The sequence below is a fragment of the Pan troglodytes genome, chromosome 1 (assembly GCF_028858775.2).
Source record: "Pan troglodytes isolate AG18354 chromosome 1, NHGRI_mPanTro3-v2.0_pri, whole genome shotgun sequence".
NCBI classification, from domain to species: Eukaryota; Metazoa; Chordata; class Mammalia; order Primates; family Hominidae; genus Pan; species Pan troglodytes.
In genome coordinates, this window is record NC_072398.2 from 168,370,786 (window position 1) to 168,391,477 (window position 20,692).

General features: G+C 32.8%; 2 protein-coding genes across 21 annotated transcripts in view; one reads left to right on the forward strand and one right to left on the reverse strand.

Moving 5' to 3' along the window:
* The window catches only part of DOCK7 (dedicator of cytokinesis 7), a 233,712-nt gene that overhangs the window by 71,941 nt on the left and 141,079 nt on the right, over positions 1–20,692 (forward strand). The window lies entirely within an intron of this gene.
* On the reverse strand, positions 10,289–18,521 carry ANGPTL3 (angiopoietin like 3). 2 transcript variants are annotated; one of them, XM_001159650.7, is made up of 7 exons: positions 17,964–18,520; positions 17,219–17,329; positions 14,831–14,945; positions 14,145–14,258; positions 13,643–13,738; positions 11,784–12,050; positions 10,289–11,386 (listed from the first exon to the last, which is right to left on the reverse strand). In XM_001159650.7, the coding sequence occupies exons 1-7, from the start codon at positions 18,456–18,458 to the stop codon at positions 11,202–11,204; spliced, it is 1,383 nt and encodes a 460-aa protein (XP_001159650.1). In that variant the 5' UTR covers positions 18,459–18,520; the 3' UTR covers positions 10,289–11,201. The 2 variants fall into 2 exon arrangements, with proteins under 2 accessions (XP_001159650.1, XP_016775193.1); XM_016919704.3 differs by lacking the exon at positions 13,643–13,738 and having other exon boundaries at positions 11,110–11,386; positions 17,964–18,521.

Genomic DNA, 20,692 nt, shown 5'->3' on the forward strand with positions numbered 1-20,692 from the left:
GTTTGCTTTTGGTTTTTAGGGTGGAATGCTTTCTCACTTGAAGTGGTTAGTATTGGTAAGGCTAACTGATAGTCCAAAAACTATAATTAGTTTCTATTCTGGGAGTTAAAATTTTCAAGTATAAAAATGAATTATAGCATATTAATTTGAGAATGATGTTGAGAGATCATTTAACGTATCTCAGTGCCTTTAGTTTGGACTGTATCTAAACATTCTATTACAGAGTTAATACTCATTCCAGACATTATTAGTAAAAATAATATTGTAGGCAAGAAGCTTTTAAAAAAGGACTCATTAAATGTTTATAGAATAACCATTTTTCTCTCATAAGTGAGCAGTTTATTTCCAGAGAATAATAGAACTTGCTAAGCTCATAATAAAGATTAGAGTTACTCCTATTTAACTTTTATTGAATATGAATACTGATTTAGGCTTTAATGTTTTTCATCAAAATGAATTGATTTCAGATTAGGGCTTTACATAACCTTATTCCTCCTTATATACAGTTTGTAAGGAACTTATATAAAATGCTTTAACCTGTTAACAGACATTGGTTAAATGTGATATAGAATGTCAAGGCTACTAAGTTTCTTAGTTTATGGAAATGATCCTAGTGCTCTGTTAGTAGCATGTACCAGTGAGAACTGTTGGAGCAAAAAGGATGCATTATTTTAAGAAAGCGATTAATAATTTTCTAGTATAAGAGTATCCTCAGTGAAGTAGAGAAAATTAGATACTACATGAAAATTCAGAAGTAGAATTGTGATTACTATACTTGGTTGACTTTTTTCCTGTTGTTACTGTTTTGCCAAATAGTTTCTTTAACAAAATATGATTATAAAGTTGACCATTCCCTTTTAAAAATAATCTCCAAATTACATAAAGAAATAATAATTTTTGTGTTACTTGAAATGGTACAACTATATGTGTAGCTTATGAAAAATTGGGAGATGGGCTCTTGTAACCTATATTTTGTAACCATGTTTCATTTTTAGGAATTACAGTAAGTTCTCACTTAAAATTGTTAATAGGTTCTTGGAAACTAAGGTTTTAAGCTAAATGACATGTGACGAAACCATTTTTTTTCCAGTCAATGTTTTAACAAAACAATGCTGAACAAAATGATATTATTCAAGAACCTGCTGCACATGGTCCTTAAAGTCCTTCTCTTAAAGTCACAGTTTCCAAGAACATTATCCAGTGTCACAGTAGCTATGACATTAGGTGAGGACTTACTGTATTTAAAATTGAGGAATGATTTTTCCTTCCTTTAACATGGGTATAATAAAAGTACCTATATCTTAGAAATCTATGGGGATTAAATATGTGTAAAGTGCATGTCACAAAGTAATGCAGTACATATTAAGTGCTCAATAGAAGTTGTTATTGTTTTTGGCTTTATTAGATTACATTTACTCATGCACTATACAACTTGAGAGAGATTGGTTTGAAAAGCATGAGGGTACTAGGCATCTGGGGTATAATTGGATAAGAGAATTATTTTAAAAGGGAGATTATCAGAGTCAATATTGGCCTGCTTTGTATTATTAGACCATCAATGTCCATGGGACCTTAAAACCAAATCATTAAAGGTTGTTTATTCTATTTGATGCTGTTAGAAAAACTTGGCCTTATGGACAGCTTATATGTTTAGGAACTGATAGTTTATTTTAAAAAAAAACAAAAACCTTAAGCATATCTAGAAACCTAGCATAGGTAGAAATAATTTTGGAATGACGAAAAGGGATGTATGACAACCTCAGCAGCTGACAGCTAATATACAAATATCATCAATAATTTACAGAAAGTTCCATAAATATTTGCTAACTGAATGGTTATGCTGGATCATGGTGATGATAATCTTTTAGCTCATTTGGATTCTTTTTGCCTTCTCAGGAATGTTTCAGGATAAGACATAATTTGTGATAATACATACCAGTGGTCACTATACAAATATTTATGTACATATTTTCCCAGTGAATAATGTTAAAAAAAAGGAAGATAAAGTTGACACTAGGGCTCCTTTTAGTTTATATATGGCCATTATCTATTAACTCTGATAGCAGCCTGCACAGAACCAATGTGGTTATCCCTATTTTATAGATGACAAAGCTGAAGTTCCAGGGGGTTCAAATTTATATCTGAAAAAACTAGGAATTTAAGCATTGTTCATGTGTGTTTTAAGAAAATATTTCCATATTGTATTTAGTTTTAGTGAGAAACTTGAGAGGATTGTAAAGGGTCTCATAGGGAAAAAATTAAAAACTGCATGAATATAGGGGGAATGAATGGACATCATTGAAGCATTTGACTGAGTTGAGAAATCGTAGGAAAGAGAACTGTATTCTGAAAGTGACAGATTTCCTATACACCTTTCACTTCTCATTTTTATGTTTGTTATCAGATAATTCAGAGAAAGCTGTCTAAAGAGGTCTATATTAGTTTAATTTACTTTTATTATGTACACTTTAAAAAATATTCTTTTGAAGATGTTGAGTCTTCTTAAAGACTTAAATCTGTTATTTAAGTTATACCTGAAGCTAGAGATTTTCACCTTTAAATAACAAACTCTGTCGTTCCCCGCGCCTCCCTACCCCCCACACACAGCTGGTCACATTTATTTGCATAGGGTTAACTGAAGAGGGGCCTGATCTTTTCAAATTCTCTACAGGGGTAGATGAAGATACACAAATATATGGTAGTTTCTAACAATCAGAAAATGAATGACTTGTTTCTTACTGCACCATACAAGTGGGGTTTACATCAAATTCTTGCTTTATCAAGGAAGTACTTACCCTATCACAGTATTTTAGAAAAAGTACTAGTGTAATTGTTAACATTAAGTAAACCAAATAAAGATCTTTCTCAATGGTGAAAAAAATCTTTTATTGGATATTTGAAATCATCTGAAAGTTAGGTAATAGATTGTATGCAATGTTACTTGTGTTCCAAATTTTTACTTGATCACCACTGTTGTATTTGAGTTGTAATAGATCAAGGTACATTAATTGAGCAAATGCTTATGTGTTTTACTGACATCCAGTTTTTAAGAGGTATGTCCACAGAACACATGGTATTCTTGGCAGGATTGTTAGAGTTAGCCGCATTTCCAGTAATGGCCTTAGTTGTAATCACCTGTTGAATGTTTGTATTTTTTTTTTCTACTTAGTATTTTTGAAAGACTATATCTAGCAAACATGGTGCATTACTAAGAATGTAAGAATGAATACAATGGTTCAGACCTGGTAACTGTCAGGGTGAGAAACAAAAGGATTTTGGTCTGTTAGGAATATGCCCATACATCTCTTAATAAATTTTAGTAAATCTATTTTCTCTGATCTAATCTGAATATAGTTTTAAACTTTTATTATGGAAAATTATAAAAGTAAAGGGAACAAATTAATACACCTACACCTAAAATTAATACACCTAAAAGTAAAGAGAACAGATTAATTTTTTTTTAAATTTTATTTTACTTTAAGTTCCGGGATACAAGTGCAGAATGTGCAGATTTGTTACATAGGTATACGTGTGCCATGGTGGTTTGCTGTACCTATCAATCTGTTATCTAGGTTTTAAGCCCCACGTGTATTAGCTATTTGTCCTAATGCTCTCCCTCCCCTTGCACCCAACCCCCCTGACTGTCCCCAGTCTGTGTTGTTCCCTCACTGTGCCCATATATTCTCATTAGAGAACAGATTAATTAACTTGCATTGTCATTTTTGTGTTATCTGTTGCTTGTCCTGTCTTTTGTTTTGTTGGTAATATTTTTGAAGCAAAGCCTAGACATCCTATCATTTCACTTGAAAATCCTTCAGTATGTCTCTCTAACAGATAAGGACTTTTTTGTGTGTTTGTGAGTGACAGAGTCTTGCTCTGATGCCCTGTCTGGAATACAGTGGCATGATCTTGGTTCACTGCAACCTCTGCCTCCCGGGTTCAAGCGATTTTCCTGCCTTAGCCTCCCAAGGAGGTGGGACTACAGGTGCAAGCCACCACACCCAGCTAATTTTTTTTTTTTTTGTATTTTTACTAGAGATGGGATTTCACTGTGTTGGCCAGGCAGGTCTCGAACTCCTGACCTCAGGTGATCCGCCCACCTCGGCCTACCAAAGTGCTGGGATTACAGGCATGAACCACCATGCCTGGCCAGATAAAGACTTTTAAAAGTTAACCTCAATAACAAATGAAATGTTTTATGATCTCTTTAGAATTTTACTATCATCAGTTTTTTTTTCTTGAGTAGTTGAATAAGCTTATTATATACTGATTAAATTTTTTTTCCTAAAATATTGTTTCAAGGAAGAGCTTGGCCAGTCAGAATATGTGTGCTGTTGATGTTATGACATGAGAGCCATGTAATTCATGTTTCTTAAACTAGGTTATTACATGACAGTAGGTCCTTTGAACATGGGCTGCTAATTTTTTTGTGTACCATGGTACCTTGTGGTCGTCTTGTGAATCCTGTGATACCCTTTTTTGAAATATATATTGAGCATCCCAAATCTGAAAATCCAAAATCTTAAATGCTCCAAAATCCAAAACATTTCAAGCACCCATATGATACTCAAAGAAGATCTCGTTGAAGCATTTTGGATTTTCAGATTTGAGGTGGCTCAACCGTGAGTATAAAGATATTCCAGAATCCAAAACAAATATGAAATTTGAAAGACTTCTGGTCTTAAGCATTTTGAATAAGGGATACTCAATCTGTAATGTTTAAATGTTTTTAAATGCATGAAATAAAATATATAGAATAACAAAGGAAATCAGTTACATTGAATTAAAATTATCAAAATATTAAAGTTGTGATATATGTGTTTATTGATGAATTAAATAACATGATCTGGCCTCAGGTTAAAAAACTATTGTATTTTCTAAATAGTAATAAGCATCAACAATATTTTGAGATGTCTATAATAGTTGTGATATAAAAATATTTATGTTTCAAATTAGTTCAACCATTGTGGAAGACAGTGTGGCAATTCCTCAAGGAACTAGAACTAGAAATACCATTTGACCCAGTAATCCCATTATTGGGTATATATTCAAAGGATTATAAATCATTCTACTATAAAGTCACATGCACACATGTTTATTGCAGCACTATTCACAATAACAAAGACTTGGAACCAACCCAAATGCCCATCAGTGATAGACTGGATGAAGAAAATGTGGCACATATACACCATGGAATACTATGCAGCCATAAAAAAGGATGAGTTCATGTCCTTTGTGGGGACATGGATGAAGCTGGAAACCGTCATTCTCAGCAAACTAACACAGGAACAGAAAACCAAACACCACATGTTCTCACTCATAAGTGGGAGCTAAACAATGAGAACACATGGACACAGGGAGAGGAACATCACACACTGGGACCTGTCGGGGTGGGGCTAGGGGAGGGATAGCATTAGGAGAAATACCTAATGTAGATGACGGGTTGATGGGTGCAGCAAACCACCATACCACGTGTATACCTATGTAACAAAACTGCACGTTCTGCGCATGTATCCCAGAACTTAAAGTATAATAATAATAATAGTAAATGTATGTTTCTATTAATGACAAAATCTTATATACTGCTAATACTGCTGTGGTTGGTTTACTACATTCATAATTTAAGGAAGTATAAATTTCAGCTGAACGTTACTGAAAATTCAGGAGCATTTTTTTTCTATTCAAGTGTATGGTCCTCTGCTTCAGAAAGTATTGGTTTTTGTTTTTATTTTTAGAGTTCATAGATGTCTCAAGCTACTGCCACATACTCTGCTATTTTGGTTTTGTCCTTGTTATACCACTCTGAGTTTTATTCTATCGAATTGGTCCTAGTTTATTTTAACTATAAAAATTGAGTCGGCTGGGCGCGGGGGCTCACGCCTGTAATCTCAGCACTTTGGGAGGCCGAGGAAGGCGGATCACGAGGTCAGGAGTTCGGGACCAGCCTGACCAACATGATGAAACTCCGTCTCTACTAAAAATACAAAAATTAGCTGGGCATGGTGGCACATACCTGTAATCCTAGCTACTCAGGAGTCTGAGGCAGGAGAATCGCTTGAACCCAGGAGGCGGAGGTTGCAGTGAGCTGAGATCACTCAGCTCACTGTGCAGTGCCACTGCACTCCAGCCTGGGTGACAGAGCGAGACTCCATCTCGAAAAAAAAAAGAATTCTGAGTCAAGAGCTCTATTTCCTAACATTTTAACATAGCCACCCAGAAGTTTTTAGTTAGGGGCTTGCATCTGAAGGTGATGGAGTGTTATCTTAGATTGCGAAGGGAAGGAGTAAAGTTCCAGAAACAGATGCAAACTCTGAGAAGGGCAGTTTTGTTCTTCTGTCCTGAGAATTATAATATGTTCAGTTAGGAAGCATTTGTAGAGATTATTTACTTAAAGGAATGTGAAAAATGACACAGAAGAACCTGTTTTTAAAAAGTATATACATTTGTTTAGAACTTTATAGTTCATAAAGCTATTCAAATACATTATCTGGCTTGATGATTACAATCCCATGAAGTATTAATAGATTTGACAGGATTATTATTCCCATCTATTGGGTGTGGAAACTGAGGTTTGACTGTGTATTTTAAGATAAATAGCTACAACCTTACATCTTCAAGGTAGTAATTTATTGCTCTTTCAAATTATATACCCAGTCATTTTATTAGATGTATGACTGTTCTTAGGACTAAACATGAATTTAGGAAAAACAGCTTTTATATTTTAGATAGAATTCTTGAGTTTATTTTATATTTCCTAAAATGTCATTAAAACCTCATTTTATTAAGGGTTATAATAGAGGGTTGTTAGTGCTACTTTCATGACCTTGAACTGTGCACCAGTTAAGTAATTTTACCCTAGTTGATTTGCCTTGATAATACTTTGGACTTTGATAAAAGGGCCAATTGTTGGGTCACTTTCTTTTCATTTTTAAAACTGCTGTGTTTGATAATCACTCAGTAGTACATACATAAGTGCAGAGTTTATGGCTGTTAGTGATGGGGAAAAAAATCACAAGGAAATTTGATTATCCTACAACAGAAAGTAGAGTATATATGAGTACAAATTTGGAATACGTTTTTTAAAGGAGACAAATAGTAGATGCTCAATAAGTGTTGTTTAATGAATACCATTTCTAAAATTAATGAATGAGTTAGTTGACTTCTATGAGTTATGCTATTAGGAAGTAAAGATACAAGCATGAAAATATGCTGATTCCAGGATGACAGAGTGTATGTAAATAGATTATACTACACTAGGTTACCTCATAATGAGACGTGTGTACTTGGTTTCAGTAAAATTCATACTGGTTCAAAATAAACTCTTGATATAGAAATTTTTCAGTAATTCACTAAAATCAAGTAAACTGACTATCTTTGATGCTTTTGGAGCTTTTAGTACTATTTTTCAGAATTTTTATTATTATGATTTGCCATATTTACTTCTGTGTATTTTCTCACTAAGTGCTATTTGAGGTGTATGGACAGTAATTCTGTATGGTTTCAGATGAACAAGCTGCCATTTACTAGAATATTTGTGGAAGAATTGAGATATCTGCACCTTAAAATACGGCACAATCTAGCCAATCAGAAATGTGTGGGGAGACATTCTAGACAAATGGAATACATTAGGAAGGCATAGAGGAGATGTTTAAAAGTAGATCATTTTGATTAGAGCAGAAGGTTTGTGTTGTGGGAAAAAATGGCTAAAGAGGTAATTTGGGGCCAGGTGATAGAGACTTTTGAAAACCTGGAAGGATTTTGGATTTTGTTCCAAAGGCCTATACTCTTCTAATTGGAGTATACATTCTTGTGAGGGCACAACTATATGGGACGTGCAAGTTCACAGGATAAACATGACACATCTTCTAGGAACATCACTTTTTAAATACTTGGGGGGAAATAAATATTTTTATATGAAGTTTTTTTTTGAGACAGGGTCTCACTCTGTTGCCCAGGCTAGAATGCAGTGTTAGGATCATGGTTCGCTGCAGGCTTGACTTCCCAGGCTCCAGCGATTCTCCTGCCTCAGCCTCCCAAGTAGTTGGGATTACAGGCACCTGCCACCACACCCAGCTAATTTTTGTATTTTTTGTAGAGGTGGAGTTTTGCCGTGTTGCACAGGCTGATCTTGGACTCCTGGGTTCAAGCAGTACTCCCGCCCCGGCCTCCCAAAATACTTGGATTACAGGTGTGAGCCACTGCAGGCATGAAGATAGATTTATAAAGTATAAAACACAATTCGTATGCAATTTTAAAGTAAAATTCTAAGATTTAAGCTAAGATCCCAATAAGATTCTGAAAGAAATTTGTGCATATAGTAAGTTATTTTATCCTGTAACTCCAGACAATAAAAGGATTTGTTTTCATTATCCTCTGCTGTTACACTTCTTCAGTAGATGAGCTTGAAAGACACAGGTCCAGGCAGTATGCAGCCATTACAAATTCCTTTTCGGAAGATTGACAGGGAGAGGGACGTAAAACTAGGAGGAAAGAGGAGACTACTTATATAATCTAGCACTGAAGTTAAAGACAGTCTTTGGGGAAGAAAGCTTATAAGATTAAGAGACGTTTCAAGAGAAGATTGTATTGAACTTGGTGGCTTATGATACAAAAGAGGTAGTTTACAAAGTTGAGTGAAAAGCCAGAGATGTCTTCCAGGTTCCAGGCTTCTGTGACTGGGAACATGCTGGTCATATTAATGGATATAAAGAAGTGAGGAAGATGGTGTGAAAGAGTATAAAGGAGGGAAAGGTGGGTAGAAAGGGATAGCAGTAGCAGTAAGGGGCTGGGGAATTTGTTATTTATTTTTTTTGAGTCAGTCTCGTTCTGTCACCCAGTGCAGTGGTGTGATCTCAGCTCACTGCAACCTCCGCCTCCTGGGTTCAAGCGATTCTCCTGTCTCAGCCTCTTGAGTAGCTGGGACTGTAGGCACATGCCACCACGCCTGGCTAATTTTTGTATTTTAAGTAGAGATGGGGTTTCACCATATTGGTCAGGCTGGTCAAACTCCTGACCTCAGGTGATCCACCTGCCTCAGCCTCCCAAAGTCCTGGGATTACAGGTGTGAGCCACCGTGCCTGGCTTTTTATTTTTGGTATGTTGAATTTGAGTGAAGTATAGGGTATTGAAGGGAGAAATGGCAAATAGGCAATGTAAGAAGGGGAACTGGAAAGAGACTTGGAATGAATATGTAGATTTTGGAACTTTATTCATGGTAAATAAAGGAGTCCGTGAGAGCAGATAGAATGTCTGAGGGTCAGTGTAGAAAAGATGATTGAAGGTTGTCCATTGGCCCACAGTACTAAATATGAGAAAGGAATAGGGTTATAAAGATGGATTCAGATAAGGGATAATCCATGGAGAGTATAGTATTGTGAAAGCAAAATGAAGGTCAAGTTTGAAAAAAAGATATTCGTATTAGTAAGTAGTAGAGAGATAAAAGGGAAGGTAGTCTGAGAGATCAAAGGGGATTAGACTTAGATTAGACAACTGTGAGTTAGTGATGGAATTTGAGCACTTTAAGCAAAGTAGTTAGGACAGGAGACAGTCGTGTGAACCATAAAGAAAAGAGCTCCTTTCTCTTCTTCTACCAGAAGTATCTTTCTGGTAGAAAAAAGCTTTATATGGGGAAAAAGTCTAATTTACTACTCCTGAAAGGAACAAAATGAAACATGTCCTATGAGAGTTTTTTTTTTTTTTAAGGAAACCAAATAGAGGAAGCAACTCATATATTAAATAATGAATTATTTTGCATTTGAAATTGTCCAATTTTGGGGGAAGAGAGGAGCCATTTTGGTATTCTGGCCCTAAAAAAATCAACGTTAATTTCGACAGCTTAGTCTGTGGTCCTGAAAATTATAGATTATTTTTACCTTTATTATTTTGTACTTTTCTGGAACAAAATATTTACTTAGGATTCACATAGATCATACATATCTTTTATATATGTGACATATAAAAATATATATGACATGTATATTGGATAATTTGAAATACATAATGCTAAGTATTGACAAAGATAGGTCACCATATAACTTGGGCACTATATCCTTTAACAAATGGGTTTAATTTAAAATTTCTTACTGGCAGTTTTAAAAAATCATATTTAAAAATAAATTCTGACAAGTGATACTGTGGTAAAAAATTTGTATCTAATCTTTAGGGATTTAGGGATTTAGGGATCTGTTGTGATGTCGATAAACATGCAAGAATAATTTAAATTTCTATAATTTAGGGGCTGGGTCTTTGTTTATTGAATTTTAAACATATATACATGCTTGTCAGGCTGTTTAAACGTTCAGTAACTTGTTACGAGGTTTATTTCTACTTGAAAACCTACACGAATGTATTAGAATCACAGCATATTTAGGGGAAATATAAACTTTAACTCGATGCCACAAATATGTTCATTCTTACTGTAATCTGACAAGATTCCTTTACAATTATTTGTTTTCATAGTATTAAGTGTTAAAATATATAAAATGTATACAGTATATATTTTAACAAATATGTTAAGGTATAGTGATACCTCATGTTAAAGTCAATGTGACTTAGTAGTCATCTCCATTTGTTTAAAGACAGTGAACTTATTTTAATACAGTATTTAATTCTGCTTCATTAGGTTTCATAAATAAATCATATCAAACATTTACTCCAAATTATTTTGTAGCAAAATGAAGCATCAGTTTAAAAATTTATATTACAGATTTTTACACATATTCTGTGCTGACAATTTTTAGTTTTGAAATTAATACTACAACATTTAAGAACTGTACAATTACCAGTCCTCTGTATTTAGTCAAGTTTAGAGTTTTAACAAGAATACTAGTTTTTTAAACTGGGAAAGTTGTGATATTAGCTCATATGATGCCTTTTAAAATAAAAGTCTCTAAATTTTTTATTTAGAAAAGTTATTTAATAAGTTCACCTATTGATTATAATCTAGATTGTGACCATCTAAAATTGATTCCCACATCACAAAATTTAAAACAAATAGTATTATAAGAATTTTGATTGAGAAATGTAAACGGTATTCTTTAAGGTTATGTGATTGTATGTTTAATCTTAAATAGACAGTGACTTTAAGATAAAAAAATCTATTTCTCAAGCTTTCTCTTAAGGATTTAATACCAGATTATTAGACCACATTAACTTGGAATGAGGTTAATGTTTAAATTATTGCCTTTTAAATTTGCCTCAGTTCATTCAAAGCTTTCTGAATCTGTTGGATGGATCAACATTTTGGTTGATTTTATAGAGTACAACCTTCCATTTTGAGACTTCCAAGATAATCCTCTTCTCCTCTCTGGCTTAGATTTTGCTCTTGGTTTGTTATATTTACCATTTAGGTTGTTTTCTCCACACTCATCATGCCACCACCAGCCTCCTAAAGGAGATAGATATGCAATTTAATGGGTACAGACTCGTATGTAGTTACCGTTACTGTATTTCCCCGTAAGTTTATCTTCCTTTCTTATAAATATTACAGTGTTTTAGATGCATGTATCCCAGTTTTAAATAATCTGTATAAGTCCCAATTTTAAATAATCTGTATAAATAATCTATACACCACCAAAAAATAGGAAATCTGAGGAAGATTAGAGGTAAAATACCTGATTGAACTAGAATGAACACTTTCATTATAGTTAAGAGGTTTTCATCTAGAGAGAAAACGCTTATTTGGGATTCGGATTTTTAAAAGTTGTCATTGCAGATAATAGCTAATAATGTGGGAAGATACTTTGAAGATATGAAAATAAAGTATTGGTATCAGAAAAAGATACCTGAATAACCCTCTGGACAGTTGAAGTGTCCTTTTGCTTTGTGATCCCAAGTAGAAAACACCAAATCTTTGTTTTCCGGGATTGCATTGGGGACATTGCCAGTAATCGCAACTAGATGTAGCGTATAGTTGGTTTCGTGATTTCCCAAGTAAAAAGAATATTCAATATAATGTTTGTTGTCTTTCCAGTCTTCCAACTCAATTCGTAAAACATAATTAGATTGCTTCACTATGGAGTATATCTTCTCTAGGCCCAACCAAAATTCTCCTGAAAAGAAAAGTTTTAAAAATCTGTGAGTTATTAACTACAGGTTGGACACTGACAGTTTTTTTAAGTGTTTTTTATTGGTGCAACTAATTGAGTTGTTTAGTCTTGAATCCCTTGATCATTTTAGTGTATCTTAAAATAATACCTTTTAAAACAATTTTATTGAAGATAGCTATGTGCACAAAAATGTTAAAAATATTAATAGAACTGAAAGTCTGATTATCCTTTCTATAATGCATATTACAAGACATGTTTCACCAGTGAAATGTGTTACATTATTATAGATATTTTAAAGTCTCGTCATTGGTAGAGGAATATTTTCTTGCAAGTCTTTATATGGATAAACTTTACTGTCAGCTATTTATTAACATCCATATACAGTCAAGAGATGTGTTAAGTATTCCTAGAGACTTGAGTAATAATAATGTCACTTTCTTCAGATGTAAACCTGGCCTTTGGTATTTGCTTAATGTATGTTTTCTTTGTAGAAAAAGACAGGAATAAATTTTAAAAATCATTTTAAATTTAAAAGCATGGTTCTTAATAACTTTTTTCTGTAATTTTAAAAATTATTTTTATTGGAATTAAAAACATAAATAACAAATATAAATAGATTGTTCTTCATCACAATCCTTTTTATTAAAGTATTTATAAAATACTGTTTTCATTAAACATTCACTATTGTCTTATTGCTATTGAGTTAGTAGGAAGCTTCATTTTAAGGATTGCTGGTAAATACAAGTACAAATGGGTTACTTTCTTACCAGAATTAAGTGAGTATTCTCGACTTACCTGTCAGCCTTTTATTTTGGGTTTACACTCACTATTAGAAGATTTGGAGCTACAAACTTATCACTGAGTATACCTTCTAGGTAGGGCTTTCACTGGTAGTTTGAATACAAAATTTTTAAATGGTCAAATAGTACTGAGCATTTAAAAATTTGATATAATAATGAATGTCTTCTACTTTATAAGTGAGTACTTAGACATCATTCATGGATTTTTGTATGTGCTTTTTGGATTTTAAACATCTGTTATTTTATCTTGCTTATTTTACTATTTGTAATCAAAATAGAATAATTTGCATTGAGTTAACTAATTCATTATAAGCCATACATTCTATATATTATATTTAAATAATTGAAATTTTAAAATGTATACTGTATGTCTGAGTTTCCTGGTCCTTTTAACTTCCAATTAATTGATATGTAAAACGTTAATGAGAGAATAGAGTGACTAATGCTAGGAGTGGTTCTTTTCACAGCTTATTTGTAACAGTTACTACTTATGACATAACATTTAATCAAAATTGTCTTTAATAATTATAGTTATGATCATTGTAAGCCATGGAATTAAATTGTGATAAGTATATTTAAGAACAGACATGTAATTGTGATAAATATAATTCAAATAATAACAGTTGTAATAAGTGTAATTTACTAACAAATGTGTAATTGTTTGATAATAAATTATATGAAGGCTGAGACTGCTTCTCGTTCGTTACTACTTTTCCTAATACCTGCTCCATAGAGGTTCTCAGTAAATATTTGTAGATTAGCAAGTGAATGAATGATTGAATGTAGTCCCCTTACCATCAAGCCTCCCAAAACCATATTTGTAGTTCTCCCACGTTTCATTGAAGTTTTGTGATCCATCTATTCGATGTTGAATTAATGTCCATGGACTACCTGAATATAATGAATGAAATCATGTATTTTTAGTAGATTTATGTTGACAGATGTAAATAACACTTTTTTGTTTGTTTGTTTGATTTTAATTGGTGGTTTTGTAAGGTAGTTTATTAATGTTATGGCAATACATTTTATTATTTATTATGGTCCCAAAAGTTAAGTGAAAGGCAATTAATGAATTTTGGCATAGTAAACTTATTGATAATAGTCACTTCAGATTATTTTAGAGGAAAAGGAGAATATTGAGTAAATACATAAACAAGGTAAAAGTATTAGATTTATACGAATACTCATATATATTTCATATATATATGTATAAAACAATGATAACCAGGTTAATCTTCCTAATACGTAATGAGTAAGTTGAACTAACTACTGTCTATTCTCCTTAGACAGGTTTTACCTGATACAACATCACAGTAGACATGAAAAACTTGAGAGTTGCTGGGTCTGATGGCATACATGCCACTTGTATGTTCACCTCTGTTATAAATGGTGGTACATTCAGCAGGAATGCCTAGAATCAATAAAATGTTATTACATCAGATTTAGTAATAGGAATAATATCTTTGGAGCTTGAGATTTCACTTGACATTTTATGAAATTGTGGCAAATGTAGCATTTTTTCAGTAATGTTTATGTTAAAGCATTTTTCTTAGATGGCGTGTTATTTAAGAATGTAAGAATCATCTTACCAAACTATTTTCTTTTAAAAAATTAATTATTTTTTAGAGACAGAGTCTTGTTCTATCACCAGTCTGGAGTCCAGTGACCTTTAACTCCGTAAATATTTCAGCATGTATCTCTTAAACAGGAGATTGTTCTCCTTTAAAACTGCAATACCATGATCACATCTAAGAAAATTAATAAACCTTCTATATTATCTAATAATCAAGTCCATATTTGTATTTCTCTGATTGTCTTAGGTATGTCTTTTATAGGGTGTAAAAAGAACCCCAGCATCCAGTTTAGGTTGATACATTGTATTCGATGGATATCTCTTAACTATCTTTTAGTCTAAAACAAGTCCTAAGAATAGGGAATTTGATAATAATAGCTTCAAGAAGGAAACCCACCAAAGTGTCTTACCATCACGTTTTACATTTCTTATTTCATTCAACTGAAGAAAGGGAGTAGTTCTTGGTGCTCTTGGCTTGGAAGATAGAGAAATTTCTGTGGGTTCTTGAATACTAGTCCTTCTGAGCTGATAAAAGAATATAAATCTGTTTTTTAAAATGATACTGAATATACAATTAGGGGAAATCTGAGTAAGAATGTCAGAAGTACAGTTTGTCTTTCAGTTCATAATGTTATAACGGTGTTTGATATTTAGATAAACAGTGTTATTCAGATTGTACAGATTACCTGTTCTCAAAATATTTAATCAGGGACATTATTTAATAAGATAAAAAAATAAAGCAAGGCAAAAAAGCAGACATTGGTCGGAAAACAGAGCAAGGCCAAAAGTAGAGACTGCTTTGCTTAGAATATTGTAATGTATTCTTTTATTTATATGAATAAAATATATTTGATATTCTGTTCAGATTTTAAGTTTAATAATTTTCAGTTTTAGGTCTTACTGATCTTCAGACCTGCGATAAAGACATAATACATAATTTGAACCAGGCTTTCTTGATAATTTGATAATTTTTGACCTGTAAACATATCTGTAGATGTTGGCAGGTTGGCAAGTTTGTTTGCTTACTTTCTATATATTCAGTAGTTTATTGTTAGTTTAGCAGTAACATTTTATTTTTATTTAAGTGTGTTGGGTTTGCAATTTATTGAATGATAGTTTTTCTCATTGACAGTAAGAAAAGCAGAATATATAATATCTTGCATTATTAGTGTTAGTTTTTTGATGCTGGCATAAATGATATTTCCTAGGACCTTATTTAAAAGGATCTATTGTAAAGTTTGCTTGCTGGGTATTACTCTTTTCTACTAAGTAACTATTACGTGATCTTAAAGTTACTTAAATTTTTAGAGTTTTGTTTTTTTAATTTAAATATGGGAAAGTTAAATGATCTGACTCTTCTTCCAACTCAGAAATTCATTGTTTTGGTTTCTTCACACATTTTTATTTTTAGACAGAATGTATATTACTATAGTAACATTTTGCTTTGGGGAGCAGGTTCATTTAATCATAGTAAAAGATATAATTGAAAAGAATTTAGAATAATAACATCATAAGAAGGAAAGTATGGAAACCAAAAGTAGTTGATAAAAAACCTTTTAGCAGCACTACTAACATTATGTTTGTTTAGTGGAAATTGGTAATAATATTTGTTTTATATCTCTTGAAAATGATTTTGTTTACCAGTTTCTCTGAGTTTATATTATGTTTTTTGAATCCTCTTGAATAGCTGTTTGAGAGTATTATTAATATTTTTATTGTACTGCATATTAGAATACATGGATTCTGACATAGCTTTTTTCTAAACAAGTGCTTCCCTCTGTTACTTCACCAGATGTTTACATTGTAGATTAATTACATTGTTGAATGTTGACCTTTAATTATGAGGCACACTATTTCTAGTAATCCAAGTAATAATAATCATAGCACAAGCTTCTGTGTGAATATGACATTGCATTTATTAATTCAACAGAAATGCCTACTGTGTGCCATACAGTATTCTATATTCTGGAGTATATACAAATAATGGAAAATATGAAGATAATGGAAAAAATCCCTGTATTCACAGAGCTTACATTTTAGTGGAGGAATAGAAGAGATAAATAACTAAAATTTATATTATGTTAAATAAAGGTGAGTGTGCAGGAGAAAAGTAGCTAAGGAAGTAGAAGTTTTCAGGGATGGGACCAGGCGGTTGTGATTTTTGGTTAAGTGACCTTGTAAGTCTTCATTGGGAATTTTTTGTTTGATAACGACCCTAAGGGAAATCAGAGAGTGGGCCACGTAGATACCAGGGCAAAAGAGCATTCCAGTTAGAGGAAACAACAAGGGCAAAGGCTTTGAGGTGGCAGTATGTTTGATGTGTTTGAATACTGGTAAAGCGGTCAGAATAACTAGAGTAGAGGAGGTGAAGTCAGTGAGATGACGAAGGGTTGGGTAATCTTGGTCTAAAGAGCCAGTATGAGTGAAATGGAAAGCTATTGTGTGGTTTTGAGCAAAGAGAAACATGATCTAATTTGAATTTTAGTAAGATGACATTGGCTGCTATGAATTAATTTTTTTTCTTACAATAATCCTATAAGTTCTGTTATTATCTTTGTAGTATATGTGAGGAAACTGAGAGATAAAGGGGTGAAGTAATTTATTCAAGGTCACACAAAGTTTTAGAGCCATGGTTTAAATGCAGGTAGTTTATTAGCTTCAGAGCCTGCAATTTTAGCAATTATGCTGATGTGATAATTTTACTCATGATCCAGTTAAAGCTTGTAAATAATTTTAGGATTCAGTGTTTTTACAGACCTGTGTGAAAGATGGGACATACCATTAAAATACTGACTTACCTGATTTTCTATTTCTTTTATTTGACTATGCTGTTGGTTTAATTGTTTATATTGGTCTTCCACGGTCTGGAGAAGGTCTTTGATGCTATTATCTTGTTTTTCTACAAAAGTCTGGATATAGAGAGTAGGTTGGTTATAAGTTGCTTTCCTCTTTCTTTTCTATTAATTTCCTGTAACACTATCATAATCTAAATTTTTAAACTAATAATGGATTTGAAAAATGAATATTGGCAATTCCTTCCCCTTGTATGCTTCTTTCAAATAGCACATATTTTTGTTCTTAACATTTTATTCAAATTGTACTATCTCTAAAATTTGATTTTCTGAACTTCAATTAAAAGAAAAAGCCCAGCATCTTTTCATATGAATAAATCTTTTCCATTTACTGTATTATTTAATCTGTTTTAAACACTGGAGAATAGTTTTAAATTTTTTTTAACTTTTTACTTACCTTCAGTAATTTACAATAGTGTAATGACATAGTGTTCTAGATTGTATAATTTAACCGATTTGTAATTTTCATATAAAATGCAAATTTTCAGTGTTTTCATATATAACATTAGGGAAACAAAAAACTAACTTGAAATTATAATAGGAAATTTTATTTTCTGGAGATTATTTTTCTTGGAAAAAAAAGTATTTCAACAATGCAACAAAGTATTTCAAATGGCATGCCTTAGAAATATTTTTTTTAAAAGATCCACATTGAAAACATAAACATGAACCCTCTTTATTTTCTACTTACTTTAAGTGAAGTTACTTCTGGGTGTTCTGGAGTTTCAGGTTGATTTTGAATTAAGTTAGTTAGTTGCTCTTCTAAATATTTCACTTTTTGTTGAAGTAGAATTTTTTCTTCTAGGAGGCTTTCAAGTTTTGAGTTGAGTTCAAGTGACATATTCTTTACCTCTTCATTTTTGACTTGTAGTTTATATGTAGTTCTTCTCAGTTCCTTTTCTTCTTCTTTGATTTCACTGGTTTGCAGCGATAGATCATAAAAAGACTGATCAAATATGTTGAGTTTTTGAAATATGTCATTAATTTGGCCCTTCGTCTTATGGACAAAGTCTTTAAGACCATGTCCCAACTGAAGGAGGCCATTGGCTAAAATTTTTACATCGTCTAACATAGCAAATCTTGATTTTGGCTCTGGAGATAGAGAATCAAATGATGAATTGTCTTGATCAATTCTGGAGGAAATAACTAGAGGAACAATAAAAAGAAGGAGCTTAATTGTGAACATTTTTATCTTGATTTTCAATTTCAAGCAACGTGGAACTGTTTTCTTCTGGAAGCAGACCTAGACTTCTTAACTCTATATATACCAATATTTGCCCAGAAAAGGTAAGGTTGGTAGGTGAACATAGTTAATCATTAAGCCGTGTTAACTTGCACGAATGTAACCTTCTTCCACATTGAGTTAGATCAATGCTAAATGAAATCAAAGAAATGAGCAACTAACTTAATAGGTAATTTGAAATTGTATTTAACTTTGCTGTATTATAAACTACACATTCAATGCTATGGTGACTACCTGTTTTTAAAAGCTAATTTTACTTTTTTATGATTTTAAGAGATTTACAAGTCAAAAATAAACTTTTTTGTTGGGTAAATTTATTATTAAAGTTGAGGGAAAAAAAGTAATGAATTAAGTATGCATTTCTCAAACTGTACTTTAGTTCTTTTGGAAACAGTGATCCATTCCGAAAAACACTTTCTCTCTGAAGCCTTTCTCCACTCCCTCAGGTGGTGTTACGGCTCTCAATGCTGTGTTCCTCTGGTACTCTGTATAAATCAACGTATAATTATATGCTCCTCATTTTTTGTCACTATAATTGTTAATATGTTTTTTTGCATCACCTTATATGTCTTAACCATCCTTGTATATTGTCACAAAATCCCATATATAGTAAGTGTCATTAAAGACATTTCACTCCCTTTTCTCCACTGTGTTCTGTGTCTCTGTGTTCTAGGCTCTTTACCATGTGCTCGTTGAAGGAACAATGGATATGTGGTCATCTAGGACCAAACTAGAATTGAATCTTAAATACCTTCAATGTCACAAGCAGCTTGCCCATCATAAGTTTTTCTGAAGTTTGTTAGTAACAATTTTGATAATATCCATTTAACAAAAAGAGGAGATTAATAACATTTTTTTTTAAAGATGATGTCTTAATGTATTGCCCAGGCTGGTCTGGAAATACTGGGCTCAAGCAATTCTTTTACCTTGGCCTCCCAAAATTTACAGGCATGAGCCCAGCCGATTACAAGCGTGAGCCCAGCCAATTAATAATATTTCTAAAAATAAATGTTCCACTATGCTTCCAACTTAGTGTTAAAAAAATACTAAATGCTTATATTAGTGATTATTCTTATTGAGTATTCATATTAAGAACTTTGTGAGAAAATAGCATCCTTTAAAACTGCTTAATCTTGACATATTAATATGGTGAAATTGTTAAGAATATGGGTGCTGGAGTCAGACTGTGGTGTGGGTCCAAAAGCCGGCTCTAGCTGTCTGGCCTTGGACAAGTTACTTAACCTCCCCATGGATTAGTCTCCTCATCTGTAAAGCTGGGGTAATTATAGTACATAATTCATAGTGTTATGATAATTTAACAATAGTACATGTAGAGCACTTAGAACAGTGCTGGGCAAACAGGTAGTGCTCAAAATGCTAGTTATTATGTCACATGAAACTAACTTTTAACCTGTGTATGTGTGTGGGTATATATAATCAACCTTACCTAAAAGAAACTTTTCATAAAGTTAATAGCTTTTTAACACAGGGAAAAGTTACATCATAATAAATTTCAGTGTAAATTATAAATTGTTAATACAAAATAAACCATTTCCAAATTTCTTTTCTTTTTTAGAGACAGGGTCTTGCTCTGTTGTCCAGGCTGGAGTGCAGTGGCATGATCATAGCTCACTATAGCCAGGAACTCCTGGGCTCGAGCAAGCCTCCTCCCTCTGTCTCCCAAGTAGCTGAGACTATAGATGCATGCCACCACACCCAGCTAATTTTTAAATATTTTGTAGAGACTGTGTTTCACTATGTTGCCCAAGCTGACCTTGAACTCCTGACTTCAAGTGAACCTCCCATATCAGCCTCTCAAAGTGCTGATATTAAAGGAGTAAGCCACTGTGCTCGTCCCTAAATTTCTATTCTTAGAAATGCCTCTTCATTGTGTAAAATAGAGGCTTTTCCTTTTGATGACTTAGGATTAAGGGTTTTGGGTATAATAGTTACAGTAGAGGCAGTATTCCATAGTGGTTAAGAACATGATTCTGGAATAAGACTGCCTGAATCAGAATCCCGGATTTCATATTCTTCAGCTTTGTGACCTTTGGTCAAATTACTTCACATCTCTGAACCCCTGTTTTCTCATCTCTCCAGTGAGAATAACACCTATTTTATAGGGTCGTATAAAAGATTAAAAGTTTATATTTTCAGAGCACTTAGAACATTATCTG